At 37.5% G+C, this 16,076-nt stretch overlaps 1 protein-coding gene across 1 annotated transcript; it reads right to left on the reverse strand.

Annotated features, from left to right (window-relative positions):
• Window positions 1-1,662: 1,662 nt before the first annotated feature.
• Window positions 1,663-15,024, reverse strand: adra1ab (adrenoceptor alpha 1Ab). The gene is made up of 3 exons (XM_058411266.1): window positions 14,267-15,024; window positions 7,830-9,044; window positions 1,663-2,276 (listed from the first exon to the last, which is right to left on the reverse strand). Exons 2-3 carry the CDS (start codon window positions 8,746-8,748, stop codon window positions 1,894-1,896), a joined length of 1,302 nt encoding a protein of 433 aa, XP_058267249.1. The 5' UTR covers window positions 8,749-9,044; window positions 14,267-15,024; the 3' UTR covers window positions 1,663-1,893.
• Window positions 15,025-16,076: the final 1,052 nt, after the last annotated feature.

A 16,076-nucleotide genomic window follows, 5' to 3' on the forward strand; every position in this document is an offset into this window, starting at 1 on the left:
AATAAATAAACAAACAAACAAATAAATAAATAACAATAAAAAAGAGCCAAAATGGGAAAAAATAAAAATAAAAAATAAAATAGCGTTAAAAATAGAAAAATAGATAAATAAATAAAAATAAAATAGAGCTAAAAATGGAATACATAAGTAAGTAAATAAATAAATAAATAAAATTTAAAAAGGAGCCAAAATAGGAAATAAATAAATAAATGAATGAATAAATAAATATATACATATATAAAATAGAGCTAAATAAATAAATAAATAATAAAAAAACACATCTGTTAAAGGTTAACATTGTTAGTTTATAAAGATATCAAACATTTCAGAGGTCATCCTAACAGTCTCGTGAAGCTTAATGGAAAGATTAGCTCCTGGCGTGATTCCTGTTCATTGGTCTAATAAAATGAATTACAGACCGCTTCTTTAAACAGCCACAAATAATGATGAATTGTGCGCAAATGTTTTGGCACGGCGAGACACACCACCTGCTCTTACACACGCGAGAACAACACCGAAGTTACTGCTGATGAGCAGAAAAGATTCCCTTTAATCAGAATCAGCTTTGAGCTCGGAATAAAAACATGCAGAATGAGCAAAAATAAAAAAAAACTCCTGGCTTTAGAACAATCGCTAATGGAGCATGCTTTTGAAAATACACTAGAATAATGAATTGCTCAATTTAACTGTAACATCAAACTACAGGAAAGACTTATGATGACTTATGATGATGATGATGTACCACTAGGTGGCTCTGTGTACCACTTCAGAGCTTTTTTCCCGCCTTTTCTCTGTTCTCTAGAGCTCAGAAATCAGTTCATTCAGGCAGATCACATGTCCATATCCTGATGTATTCATTCATCCATGACGATGAAGAAAGAAGCCAAAAACCTGAGTCTGCTATCAGAATCATTTCCATCCATCACACAGGGACTCGGGGAACCTGGAGTCTCTCCCAGGAAACTCAGGGTACAAGTATACACACACACACACACACACAACAGACAATTTGGAGATGACGATCAGCCTACAGCACATGTCTTTGGACTGAAGGAGGAAACTGGAGAACCCTGAGGAAGCCCCTGGAGTGTAAGGAGAACGTTGAAGCAAATCAGAAGGGAATCAGACCCCTAATCATTAAGGTGCGAGACAAATATAATAATAATAAGCTGATTTTATTCTATTTATATTTAATAATAATAATAATAATAATAATAATATATTTAAAACAAAATTAATACATTAATTTATTTTGATGATTATATTTTTATTTATTGATTATATATTTTGTTATAAATTTATAAATATAAAAAAATAAAAATATAATAAATATATATTTTATTTGTTATAAATTATACAGTTAAATTACATTACATTAAAATACTAAAATTACATTGTAATAATTTAATTATTAATTACTTTATTTATTTGTTTTCCTTTCTTTATTTTATATTTTATTATTTCCGTCTTTCCGTCTTGTGTGTCTCTATTTGTAAACAAAATATTAGGCAGGTGGTCATAATGTTATGCTTGATTGGTGTAACACTAACACACCTGCATCATTTGTAGTTCAAAGAAGTTCAAAATGTTGGATTTTGTTTTTTAATTAAAAATAAAGAAGAGAGAGAGAGAGAGAGAGATGGACTGACAGTATTTATTAACTTTGTTAACAAACTACCAAAAAATGCTAATTTTAGGATCACAGATAAGCAAGAATCCATCCACATGTACAAGCACAGACATGTACATCAGAAAAGAAAGAATAATCTTTTCTTTTCTTTTTTTGTCAGTATCTCAGTATAAACAGTCTTTAAGCTGTATATAATTGATGCTAAATTGTACTAGTCGACTTGTGAACCCAGTTGCATCTGCACCGGTCACACTGGTCACGTCTCACACGGCCTGTCCCCTTGTCACGCCTTTCATGTCCACGAGGACGTGATGAGTCCCGGCGCTGCTGGTTGTGCCTTCGGTGCTGAAGCAGCAGTACTTTAGAAGGCTTTTACTCACCCCTGTGTGAATAAACCGAGAGGTAGAAGGAGTGACAGGATGAGAGGGCGGGGCAGGATGGGGGGAGATTTGGGTCAGATGGGTGGCAGTGGTGGTGGTGGTGGATCTGTGAAAGCAGAGGCCTTTAAGAACGTTCTGGAAGGCTTTTTTGAACTCCTGGCTGAAGCAGGTGTAGATGATGGGGTTCAGGCAGCTGTTGAAGTATCCAAGCCAGAAGGTGATCTTAAACACCGTGTCTGAGGGTCTGTGAGACGGGAAGATGGAGCCTACACAGATACAAAAATAAAGGATCAGAAAACAACAAAGATCAACAACACAACTAAGGCTATCTATCTATCTATCTATCTATCTATCTATCTATCTATCTATCTATCTATCTATCTATCTATCTATCTATCAATTCCCTCCTTCTTCATATATATATATATATATATATATATATACATATGCTGGTGATGCTGGTGGAGGAAAACGTTTCCTGACTCGCTCCTCCAAAACACCCCAAAGTGGCTCAATAATATTTAGATCTGGTGACTGTGCAGGCCATGGGAGATGTTCAACTTCACTTTCATGTTCATCAAACCACTCTGTCACCAGTCTTGCTGTGTGTATTGGTGCATTATCATCCTGATACACAGCACCGCCTTCAGGATACAATGTTTGAACCATTGGGTGCACATGGTCCTCCAGAATGGTTCGGTAGTCCTTGGCAGTGATGCACCCATCTAGCGCAAGTATTGGGCCTAGGGAATGCCATGATATTGCAGCCCAAACCATCACTGATCCACCCCCATGCTTCACTCTGGGCATGCAACAGTCTGGGTGGTACGCTTCTTTGGGGCTTCTCCACACCGTAACTCTCCCGGATGTGGGAAAGACAGTGAAGGTGGACTCATCAGAGAACAGTACGTTTCACATTGTCCACAGCCCAAGATTTTCGCTGCTGGCACCATTGAAACCGACGTTTGGCATTGGCACGAGTGACCAAAGGTTTGGCTATAGCAGCCCGGCCATGTACATTGACCCTGTGGAGCTCCCGACGGACAGTTTTGGTGGAAACAGGAGAGTTGAGGTGCACATTTAATTCTGCAGTGAGTTGGGCAGCTGTGGTTTTATGTTTTTTGGATACAATCCGGGTTAGCACCCAGACATCCCTTTCAAACAGCTTCCTCTTGCGTCCACAGTTACTCCCGTTGGATGTGGTTCGTCCTTCTTGGTGGTATGCTGACATTACCCTGGATACCGTGGCTCTTGATACATCACAAAGACTTGCTGTCTTAGTCACAGATGCGCCAGCGAGACGTGCACCAACAATTTCTCCTCTTTTGAACTCTGATATGTCTCCCATAATGTTGTGTGCATTGCAATATTTTAAGCTATTACTCTGCTAATTAAACCTTCACACTCTGCTCTTACTGGTGGAATGTGCAATCAATGAAGATTGGCCACCAGGCTGGTCAAATTTAGCCATGAAACCTCCAACACTAAATTGGCCAGTGTTTCAGTTTCATTGTCCAACCCCTGTATATATATATATATATATATATATATATATATATATATATATATATATATATATATATATATATATAAATTTCTTTCTTTCTTTCTTTCTTTCTTTCTTTCTTTCATTTATTCATTTGTTTGTTCATTCGTTCGTTCATTAGAGATTTTTTATATATTTTTTATCAAAATATTTATTTTTTAATGTATCAATATCTTTCTTTTTCTTTCTTTCTTTAGCTATTTATTTATTTATATAATGATGGATCGAGGATGCAGTCGTCTGCTTTTCTTTAGCTGTTACACAATTCTGTCTGACGTTAAAGGCTCTGTAATAATAAGTTTGTGCATAAAGAGTGCTTTGATCATCCAAACACAATGAACTGTTATTCTTCTGCTGGAGTTGTAAAGCCCAAGCAGGACAAAAACAAGGACAAAGGCAGTGAAGGATTATTATTATTGTGCTCAAAACAAGCCATAAAAAATATTATCATGTTTATTCCGTACTTAGTTATTTATCTTAAATCTGATTATTAACAGACAGTTACAGTGTGTAATTACGGACATAAGAATACGGATTCTGGGAGCAAAACCATCGAAATGTGTGCAATTATCAATTATATATCTTATTTTATATCTTTATTCTATTCTATTCTGTTCGTACAATTTATTCTATTTTTCTATTTAAATATGTGTGCTTCTATTTCATCTCCTACTTTTTATTTATTTATTTATTGTAGTCTGTGTATTGTTGTTGTCTGGAGCTTGTGATCCTAAAACAAATTCCTTGTATGCACAAACATACGTGCCAATAAAGCTCTTTCTGGTTCTGATTCTGGTTCTGATTCTGAAATATCCAAACATGAACAGAAATATCACATTATAACATATCTTAAAGCTGAAAGAAGCTCAAAAATTGCCTTGAGATTGCCTCGAGATTTCTCCGGCCGTGTGGCTCAGAAATGCGTCTCCATTTGAATGTAATGACTCTTTACTGCGTGACTTTGTAAAACCCAGCTTATTCTAACCAATAACACTGCACTGTGTTTACATTTCCATCCCACAATGCACAATGCAGTTCATCTTCATGTCAAGCCCTCTCAATCACACACACACACACACACACACATAGCAAGCAAATAAAAGAGCTCTTTATACTGCCATTGAATGAGAATGAGAGCATTATACAGTACCATCCCAAACAAATCATAACAAAGACATGAAAACTTAATAAGAAGCTTTTTTTACCGAGTCAGCTCGCATTTTTATTATCCATGGTTTCTATATTTTATTAATCCAAATAGTAATACTTCAGAAATATGTGAAATATGACATACACTATATTGCCAAAAGTATTCGCTCACCCATCCAAATAATCAGAATCAGGTGTTCCAATCACTTCCATGGCCACAGGTGTATAAAATCAAGCACCTAGGCATGCAGACTGTTTTTACAAACATTTGTGAAAGAATGGGTCGCTCTCAGGAGCTCAGTGAATTCCAGCGTGGAACTGTGATAGGATGCCACCTGTGCAACAAATCCAGTCGTGAAATTTCCTCGCTCCTAAATATTCCACAGTCAACTGTCAGCTGTATTATAAGAACGTGGAAGTGTTTGGGAACGACAGCAACTCAGCCACGAAGTGGTAGGCCACGTAAACTGACGGAGCGGGGTCAGCGGATGCTGAGGCGCATAGTGCGAAGAGGTCGCCAACTTTCTGCAGAGTCAATCGCTACAGACCTCCAAACTTCATGTGGCCTTCAGATTAGCTCAAGAACAGTGTGCAGAGAGCTTCATGGAATGGGTTTCCATGGCCGAGCAGCTGCATCCAAGCCATACATCACCAAGTGTAATGCAAAGCGTCGGATGCAGTGGTGTAAAGCACGCCGCCACTGGACTCTAGAGCAGTGGAGACGCGTTCTCTGGAGTGACGAATCGCGCTTCTCCATCTGGCAATCTGATGGACGAGTCTGGGTTTGGCGGTTGCCAGGAGAACGGTACTTGTCTGACTGCATTGTGCCAAGTGTAAAGTTTGGTGGAGGGGGGATTATGGTGTGGGGTTGTTTTTCAGGAGCTGGGCTTGGCCCCTTAGTTCCAGTGAAAGGAACTCATACAGCATACCAAGACATTTTGGACAATTCCATGCTCCCAACTTTGTGGGAACAGTTTGGAGCTGACCCCTTCCTCTTCCAACATGACTGTGCACCAGTGACCAAAGCAAGGTCCATAAAGACATGGATGACAGAGTCTGGTGTGGATGAACTTGACTGGCCTGCACAGAGTCCTGACCTCAACCCCATAGAACACCTTTGGGATGAATTAGAGCGGAGACTGAGAGCCAGGCCTTCTCGTCCAACATCAGTGTGTGACCTCACAAATGCGCTTCTGGAAGAATGGTCAAAAATTCCCATAAACACACTCCTAAACCTTGTGGACAGCCTTCCCAGAAGAGTTGAAGCTGTTATAGCTGCAAAGGGTGGACCGACGTCATATTGAACCCTATGGATTAGGAATGGGATGTCACTTAAGTTCATATGCGAGTCAAGGCAGGTGAGCGAATACTTTTGGCAATATAGTGTATATAATAGCCATCTGTGGAACTGAGTCTAGATATTTATTCTGGTTGTGTATCTTCCTAAAGTTTTGAGGTCATAAGTTACTAATAACTGAATTTACACAAATAAGTTCAAAGGTTAGATCTAAAAGCTCAAGATATTTTCACCTTTTAAAAATAAAATACATCAGTAAAATCCCACTTTATATATATATATATATATATATATATATATATATATATATATATATATATATATATATATATATATATATATATTATATATATATATATATATATATAAGGTTTTGGGACACCTCTCCAAATCTCCAAAGCCGCTTAGTTCCAGTGAAAGGAACTCTTAATGCTTCAGCTTCATACCAAGACATTTTGGACAATTTCATGCTCTTTGTGGGAACAGTTTGGGGATGACCCCTTCCTGTTCCAACATGACTGCACACCAGTGACCAAAGCAAGGTCCATAAAGACATGGATGAGTGAGTTTGGTGTGGAGGAACTTGACTGGCCTGCACAGAGTCCTGATCTCAACCCCATAGAACAACTTGGATGGATTAGAGTGGAGACTGTGAGTCAGGCCAAAACTCGTACGTCTTTACATGCACATGAATTTAATATGGAGTTGACCCCGCCCCTTTGCAGCTATAACAGCTTCAACTCTTCTGGGAAGGCTTTCCACAAGGTTTAGGAGTGTGTTTATGGGAATTTTTGACCATTTCTCTAGAAGCGTATTTGTGAGGTCAGGCACTGAGGTTGGACGAGAAGGCCTGGCTCACAGTGTCCACTCTAATTCATTTACTATTTTCTGGGTTTTTCTTAAGGAACCAACAGAGTGATAATCACTTCAAAAATCCCTCGTCCCTCATCCCTCTGTTTTTATGCTCTGTGATCTTTCTTCACGAGTCCCTTGTTTGTCCTGTGCAGTTAAACTGCCCACAGTTCTTCTGAAAAATCCTCCAGGTCCTGCACATTCTCTGCCTTTTCCAGCCTCCTTTCCAATACATTTTGGAGATTTAACACTGAGGACTCATAGGCAACTATTACAAAAGTGTTCAATGACGCTCGAAAAGGCAACAGGATACATTCAACTTTTAAGGGGGGGTGTAAACTTTTGAGCAGGATGATCGGTATAACGGTTTTAAAATGAAAAGTAAAATCTTTAAGTAAAATAATAACAGTAACACCCAGATCTGTTGCTCAGATTCATTGCAATTACTTTTAGAAGGCTTTAAAGCAGTAATTAAAATATCTTGTTTATTTTTAAGATAAATTATATAGATTTATTAAAGAAATAATTAAAAGACATGTCGCAAAGAAATATACTTACTGTTGACACCGCAGAGTTGATTATTTTTCTATAATGGCACATCCTGAAGTGTTTTATTCCTCTTATACAGCACCAGTTTTCCAGTAATGACAATTATTATTTATTCAAAAACATATTTTTATATATTTATCGTTAATGTTCATCACCAGTCTCTGTTTTTGATCTCCCGTAAAAAATTAATAAGACAAAAAGTCTTGTACAGTGTAATGATGACTTTTCTGTACAGGAAAAAAAGAAAGCTTTACCTCTGACACTGGAGACTTGTAAATGTTAAATAAATAAATTAGAAGACTACACTATCAAAACCTGCTGACCAATCAGAGCTGAGAATTAGACAGTGCTGTGGTATACAGATCTAAAGTGTTTCCAACTGGTCCACATCATCCTGTTTGGTAAAACAATCTGTAGTGTACTTACTGATGGGCAGCACGAGGAAGAAGGGCAGCCAGCAGAGGATGAAACAGCCCACCACTATGCCCAGGGTCTTCGCCGCTTTCATCTCCCTGGAGAATGTGAGCAGCTTCACAAGTGCACCATAAGAGCGACATTTCCTACTTCCCTCCTCTTCCTTTCCTCTCTCAGCATGGCACCTCTGAGCATTACCACGGTGGATCCTGAAGGCCACCCCGCCCTTTACGCCACTGTGCCACTGCCCGTCAGTGAGACTTCTTGCTTTCCTGCGTGCCACCATGAAGACTTTACAGTACATGACTAATATCACAGCGAGGGGAACGTAGAAGGAGCAGGAGGCTGAGAAAATGGCGTAACCCGGGTCTTCGTTGACGTTGCACACCGATTCGTCGTCAGGCATCGGCTCTCTCCAGCCGAACAGAGGTCCGACAGAAATACCAGCCGATGCCACCCAGACAGCCACCATGGCACTGACAGCACGCCTACTTGTGGCGAGACATGGGTATCGCAGTGGATAGCTGACAGCCAAGCAGCGGTCCACGGAGATGACGCAGAGGTTAAAGATGGATGCGGTGCAGCACAGGACATCGAACGACGCCCACACGCCACACAGAGCCCGGCCCAACACCCAGCGTCCCAGTGCCTCGGACGAAGCCGACAGTGGAACGACCACGCTGCTGAGCAGAAGATCAGCGACAGCTAAATTGGCAATTAAGCAATGCGTGACTGAACGGAGTTGTCTGTGGCACGCAACGGACACGATGACCAGCACGTTACCCATCACTCCAAACACAGCAAAAAACATAAAGACCACCACCATGGTCACCACCTTTGGAAGGTTGACATCATATACGGATGGCTGGGTGCAGTTCAGACAGCTGTCCAGGTTCAACACAGCTGTGAGGTTTTCTTCAGCAGGCACCATTACGCATCTGCTGTGAACCGCTCTTGTGTTTATTACTCAGTTCAACTTAGCATAATCAGGTGGTACATACAGTGTTGGACGTCATGGTCGTCCATGTGTTAAATCCGTCTGGAGATCGGTTTGGGTTCCGATTTCAGTCAGGTCAAAAGGAATGGTCATCTTTACCTTGTAAAAGCCTTATATCCAGAAATGGTGAAGGGGCATCTAAATCTAACCACTGAAATTTCATCTTTCCACCGGATTTCAAACTGTCTCTCTATTCCTTTGGCTTCTCAATGACGCATTCTTACGGCATCCTGTAAATAGAAAGGAAGAAGCACTGGTTAATAGCAGACACCTCATCCATATTATGAGTTAAGATATAGTATGGTATAGAACAGTATAGTTGATACAAATAGCTACAGTATAATATGATACAGTAGAGTATAATAGTGTAAATAAAATTGGTTTGTTTATATTAAAACTCATGCACTGTACATGTGCTTTAACTGATATTAAGCAGGAAATATGAACTTGAGCATCTAAAGTACAGTAGCTATATAGTACAGTAGATAAAATTGTATAGTACAGTAAAACCAATAGCCAGAGTATAGTATAGTATAATGTGGTATAGTACTATAGTCTAAACTTTGCATGTGTAATTTAACTGATATTAATTTATATCAGCTTTAATTTGTGTATATTTTATTGAGTAATAATACTTTTTTTTTTGTTATTGTCCCTTACCGTAGACTGGGCATAACACTGGATTTATAGTGGAATTACAGTAAAAAGAGATGATAGCACACAAAAAACTATAATTAAATCTAAAACATACAAATAGTCTAGTTTGCAGAATCTTAGGCAGTTGAAGGCCTACACTGGTACAGCTTACACAGTCTGCACAGCTTCAGCACCGCCTCTCTGAACCCCGCCCCGAGGTGTCGCAGAGCTGCAAAGCGAGTATATATGCACTGCTGTGTGCAATACTCGATGCGATAAGTGATCATATGCTGCACTTGAACTTCAGCAAGCAGACAGAAAGACACACTTCACACAAACTGGCAACCACCAGACAATTTCAGCCAACGACTGAAACCTTAAGACAGACGCCAGAACAAGACGTCAAACCTACAAAAACAAGAATGAAAAAAATGAAATGAAAAAAAAAAGAACAAATAAAAAGGAAAAGGAAAGCTCCGGTGAGCCATCCACAGCCAAAACAAATGGAATTGACTACGTCTATTGAAGGCACGGACCACAGACCACAGCTCTGGATCATTACGAGGCAAAACTAAATGCGCTAATCTGCTAGTCTTAAACATGCTAACACACATGCTGTCGATGTTTTAAAAAAATGAGAAAAAGCTAAATTCTTTTCCCTCCAAAGAATGATTATGTTCACAGAGATTGATCTTCGCTAAAGTCACACTGGTTTATGGAGGTCAACATGCAAACTGCAATTAGTTTTATTTTATCATACTTTAAAGTTAAGGTATAGTGTACAATATTTCTTGGGTTGAAGTATAATACAGTATAGTATAGTGTGGTATAGTATAGTGTGGTATAGTATAGCATAGTATAGTATAGTATAGTGTGGTATAGTGTGGTATAGTATAGTATAGTATAGTATAGTGTGGTATAGTATAGCATAGTATAGTATAGTGTGGTATAGTATAGTATAGTATAGTACAGTACAGTATAGTATAGTATAGTATAGTATAGTATAGTATAGTATAGTATAGTATAGTATAGTATAGTGTGGTATAGTATAGTATAGTATAGTGTGGTATAGTATAGCATAGTATAGTATAGTATAGTGTGGTATAGTGTGGTATAGTATAGTATAGCATAGTATAGTATAGTGTGGTATAGTATAGTATAGTATAGTATAGTATAGTGTGGTATAGTATAGCATAGTATAGTATAGTATAGTGTGGTATAGTGTGGTATAGTATAGTATAGCATAGTATAGTATAGTATAGTATAGTGTGGTATAGTGTGGTATAGTATAGTATAGTATAGTATAGTATAGTATAGTATAGTATAGTATAGTATAGTATAGTGTGGTATAGTATAGCATAGTATAGTATAGTGTGGTATAGTATAGCATAGTATAGTATAGTGTGGTATAGTATAGCATAGTATAGTATAGTATAGTGTGGTATAGTGTGGTATAGTATAGTATAGTATAGTATAGTATAGTATAGTATAGTATAGTATAGTATAGTGTGGTATAGTATAGTATAGTGTGGTATAGTGTGGTATGGTATGGTATAGTATAGTATAGTATAGTGTGGTATAGTATAGCATAGTATAGTATAGTGTGGTATAGTATAGCATAGTATAGTATAGTATAGTGTGGTATAGTATAGTATAGTGTGGTATAGTGTGGTATGGTATAGTATAGTATAGTATAGTATAGTATAGTATAGTATAGTATAGTATAGTATAGTATAGTATAGTATAGTATAGTATAGTATAGTATAGTATAGTGTGGTATAGTGTGGTATAGTATAGTATAGTATAGTATAGTGTGGTATAGTATAGTATAGTGTGGTATAGTATAGTATAGTATAGTATAGTATAGTATAGTATAGTGTGGTATAGTATAGCATAGTATAGTATAGCATAGTATAGTATAGTATAGTATAGTATAGTGTGGTATAGTATAGTATAGTGTGGTATAGTATAGTATAGTATAGTATAGTATAGTATAGTATAGTATAGTATAGTATAGTATAGTATAGTATAGTGTGGTATAGTATAGCATAGTATAGTATAGTATAGTATAGTATAGTATAGTATAGTATAGTATAGTATAGTATAGTGTGGTATAGTGTGGTATAGTATAGTATAGTATAGCATAGTATAGTATAGTATAGTATAGTGTGGTATAGTATAGTATATTGTGGTATAGTATAGTATAGTACAGTATAGTATAGTATAGTGTGGTATAGTATAGTATAGTATAGTGTGGTATAGTATAGTATAGTGTGGTATAGTATAGTATAGTATAGTATAGTATAGTATAGTATAGTATAGTATAGTGTGGTATAGTATAGCATAGTATAGTATAGCATAGTATAGTATAGTATAGTATAGTATAGTATAGTATAGTATAGTATAGTATAGTATAGTATAGTATAGTATAGTACAGCACAGCACAGCACAGCACAGTATAATGTAGTGTAGTATAGTACAGTACAGTGTAGTACTGGTAGTATAGTATAGAATAGTATAGTATAGTATAGTATAGTATAGTATAGTATAGTATAGTATAGTATAGTATAGTATAGTATAGTGCAGTGTAGTGGACGCACAACAGTGTTGTGTATAATGGTAATGGTATAGCATAACATTGTATAATAGAGACAAGTAATATGTACATTATATTGCCAAAGGTTTTGGGACACCCCTCAAAATCAATGAATTCAAGTGTTGTTTTTCAGGGGTTGGGCTTGGCTTATTAGTTCCAGTGAAAGGAACTCTTAATGCTTCAGCTTCATACTATTACTATTATCCATACACATTTTGGACAATTTCGTGCTTTGTGGGAACAGTTTGGGGATGACCTCTTCCTGTTCCAACATGACTGCACACCAGTGACCAAAGCAAGGTCCATAAAGACATGGATGAATGAGTTTGGTGTGGAGGAACTTGACTGGCCTGCACAAAGTCCTGACCTCAACCCCATAGAACACCTTTGGGATGAATTAGAGCGGAGACTGCGAGTCAGACCTTCTCATCCAACATCAGTGCCTGACCTCACAAATACACTTCTAGAGGAATGGTCAAAAATTCCCATAAATTCACTCCTAAACCTTGTGTAAAGGCAGACAACCCAAAACTTTTAGCAATATAATGTGTATAAGTATATATATATTAGAGAAAGAGAGACAGAGAGAGTATAGATGATGTAGATGTACACTATAGGAAAGTATGGCCTAGTATAGCATAGTATAGTATGGTATTGTAGACACAAAAACCCACAAACCTGTATATTGAGGGTGATATACAAATATACAAACTTGTATATTATATTGAGGGTGATATAGTGGAAGGTCTGGTGTCTGCAGTGTGGACAGCTACAATGCTAAAAATGGCTTTGCAAGTGTTTATGAACCTGACTCTAACTGTGCTAGATTTTGCTAGACTCACTACAGAGCCAAACAAGCCATCTTCCTCAGAAGATTTACATGATATTTAGTTAAAATGCTAGACAAAATTTAAAAAAAAAAAATGCATACAGCAGCTTTAAGTTACACGATAATCAACAAGCCCATGAGTGTGATTTATCAGGAGTCTACATACTTTAGGCAGTAAATAAATAAAACAGTATGCATGCTTCTTTCATCACTGCTTCCCAAACATCTGTGACCCGTTCCAGTAAACACAATTACATCTAAACTAAATTAGATCCACCTGCCAAGGCTATTCATTCATGGTAATCTATATAAAATAGGCCAAATGGAGGTGAAAGCGGCCAATCTGGCAACTAGATACGTGGCTCTAGAATCAAAGAGCTCCTATTCGGTGCTGAGAATTACAATGAACTCTGGCGAGGTCAAAATCATTTGGAGATTGTATTTATGTGAAGTCTGTCCACTTCGCGTTTATGTGGGCAGATGTTTTCAGTACAACGTGACATGAGAATTATCGGCACAAATGTGGAGAGAGTCTTAAAAATAAAAACAATCAACAAACATGGTTTAAAAAAATGACAGGTTTCAAATTATGCTAAAAAATAAAAAATAAATAAACACATATAGGTGTATTGTGTAACATAATCTTTTTTAATAATTTAGCTTTATTGTGTGTGATAGATGTTATGGGCTGTATATATTGTCCAGTTTTATTTTTATTATTTTATTTATTTTTTGGACCTCGAGTCCTGTAATAATGTTTGATTGATTCATTGATAATTTACAATAATAAATAACTTGTTAAAGTTATTAAACAACCTGATATATATGAAAAACCCTAATAATTCCCTTCACTTTGCACATAATAAATAAAATAAAATAAAATAAAATAAAATAAAATAAAATAAAATAAAATAAAATAAAATAAAATAATAATAATTAATAAATAAATAAATAAATAAATAAATAAATAAATAAATAAATAAAATAGCCTAATAATAAAACACTAAATATTGAAGTCTGTATTTTATCTCTTATTTTATTTAGGCTTTATATAAACAATAAAAGGAAATATGTGTTATATAGAATAGGGAGAGAGAGAGAGAGAGAGAGAGAGAGAGAGAGAGATTAATGTTAATGTCAGAACAAACAAAAGGGAATAAAATAAATCTGAAAATTTCAGGTCTGTTTAAATTTTCTCATGAAATCCATCAATCGGAAAAAACAGAGCACATGAACCACCTGCATTTATTCACTTCTTTCTAACTGGAGACTCGAAAAATTAGTGAAAGTTGTTCATTTATTAAGAAAAAAAGCTTTTGAATTTCCAGGCTTTAAAATACATGACTTTGAAGATAAATTTTTTTAGCACAATATCACCAGCACAAACTCACCCCTTTTTCCCCCCTCAGTCTCAGGATGAAGTCACGTCTCCGGAGCAGAGCTGGTATAACATGGAGGTATAAAAGGGGGTGAAATAAACGAATCCCAGCATCCTCCTCATGTCTCCTTTGCAGCCACCTGCAGGATGATGGTATGAGGCTCTCACGCCCCTCCTAACACTCCAGTGCGCTCAGGATGGGTGGGTGTTCTGGGTATTGGTAAGAATCCAAGCTCTTCAACTCCTCAAGCTTTTGGCATATTTTCAGCATGCAAAGCATAACCATATTGAGCTTGGATTAAATAAATCAATCCGGAGGTGCGCGTGATTGGCTGGCTGACTGATTTACTTCCTTTTGCTCCTTGTCTTTGTGTGAGTCTCTGCACATGAAGGTCAGCTGTGATAATGAAAGGAAACCATGACCATAGATAAAAAAAACAAAACGGTCAGCTCGGTATCCATGGTATCCCCTGTGCTGTCTAATTTCCAGGTAAAGTCCTTGATGTGATGAAACTCACCCCAAGCCTGAAAGCTCTCCTGTCCACATGGAGGCATAAAAGTTAATAAAATGTGACATTTTTTTCTTCAGGGCTACATGTCCTGTGTAAATATCACCAGCTTTCTTCAGTCCAATAAAGTCTCTCAGACACTCCGAGCCGCTCGGAGACTCGAGACGTGCTCAGAATTTTAATATTCCTACGGAAGTTGCTTGGACGTCAACCAACAAGAAAGAAAGAAAGAAAGAAAGAAAGATGTGGCCAAGCAAGAGGCTTTGCAAGACTGCTTAAAAAAAACTCTTCACCAAACTCAACAACAACAAATCGATGCTCACACATGAACAACTCACCCGTGAACGCATGCTAATTTATTCCGAGGAGGTTTGTTGGTGTTTATGTATTCAGAAGTGAGAAGAGGAAAATGGCCGTCTGTTCGGAAATCACTCAGACTAATTGTCACTTCGGTCGTCTGGAAGCTGGAACCCGGCGATAAGCCGCACTCGAACACCTTTTATTTATTTATGAATTAATTCACTCCATTAAGAGCATTAAAGCGTGAAATTCTCAAATCGGGTGTGAAAAGTTTTGTGGTTGTGTACAGACTCAGAGGAGTGCAGGCCTGCTGCGGCGACTCAATACATTCACTATACAGACCTATACAGAGTTTTATTACTTTATTTGTTTAAAACATCAGATACTTTTAGGACAGTAGAATGTCTGCCATTAGCCTAACTTATAGATTTAACATAATGATATACTCTGAATATAACACATTGTGATCTGTAGTGAGAGCAGGGAGCAGGTGGAGGAAAAGCTGGAGAGAAGAGGAATGAAAGTCAGTCGCAGTAAGACTAAGTACGTGTGTGAATAAAAGGGAGGGAAGTGGAACAGTAAGATTACAGGGTGAAGACATAAAAAAGGTACGGGAGTTTAAGTATTTGGGGTCAACAGTCCAGAGTAAATGTGAAAGAGGTAAAGAAGCGAGTGCAGGCAGGTTGGAATGGGTGGAGAAAGGTTTCGGGAGTTCTGTGCGATAGAAAAATACCGGCGAGAATCAAAGAGAAGCTGTACAAGACAGTGGTGAGACCAGCCATGCTGTATGGTTTAGAGGCACTGTCACTGAGGAAAAGACAGGAGTCAGAGCTGGAGGTAGCAGAGCTGAAGATGTTGAGGTTCTCTTTGGGAGTGACACGGTTGGACAGGATTAGGAACGAGTACATCAGAGGGACAATTCATGTTGGACATTTGGGAGACGAAGTTAGGGAGGTCAGATTAAGATGGTTTGGACATGTCCAGAGAAGGGAGAGTGAGTATATTGGTAGGAGA

This window comes from Hemibagrus wyckioides, linkage group LG16 (assembly GCF_019097595.1).
Source record: "Hemibagrus wyckioides isolate EC202008001 linkage group LG16, SWU_Hwy_1.0, whole genome shotgun sequence".
Taxonomy (NCBI): Eukaryota; Metazoa; Chordata; class Actinopteri; order Siluriformes; family Bagridae; genus Hemibagrus; species Hemibagrus wyckioides.

Bases quoted from the DNA above. Each gene is read 5' to 3' on its own strand.
- adra1ab (XM_058411266.1), bottom strand. From the start codon at position 8,748: ATGGTGCCTGCTGAAGAAAACCTCACAGCTGTGTTGAACCTGGACAGC. The intron at 2,277-7,829 runs GTAAGTACACTA...GTATCTGTGTAG, and splicing joins CTTCCTCGTGCTGCCCATCA to GCTCCATCTTCCCGTCTCAC.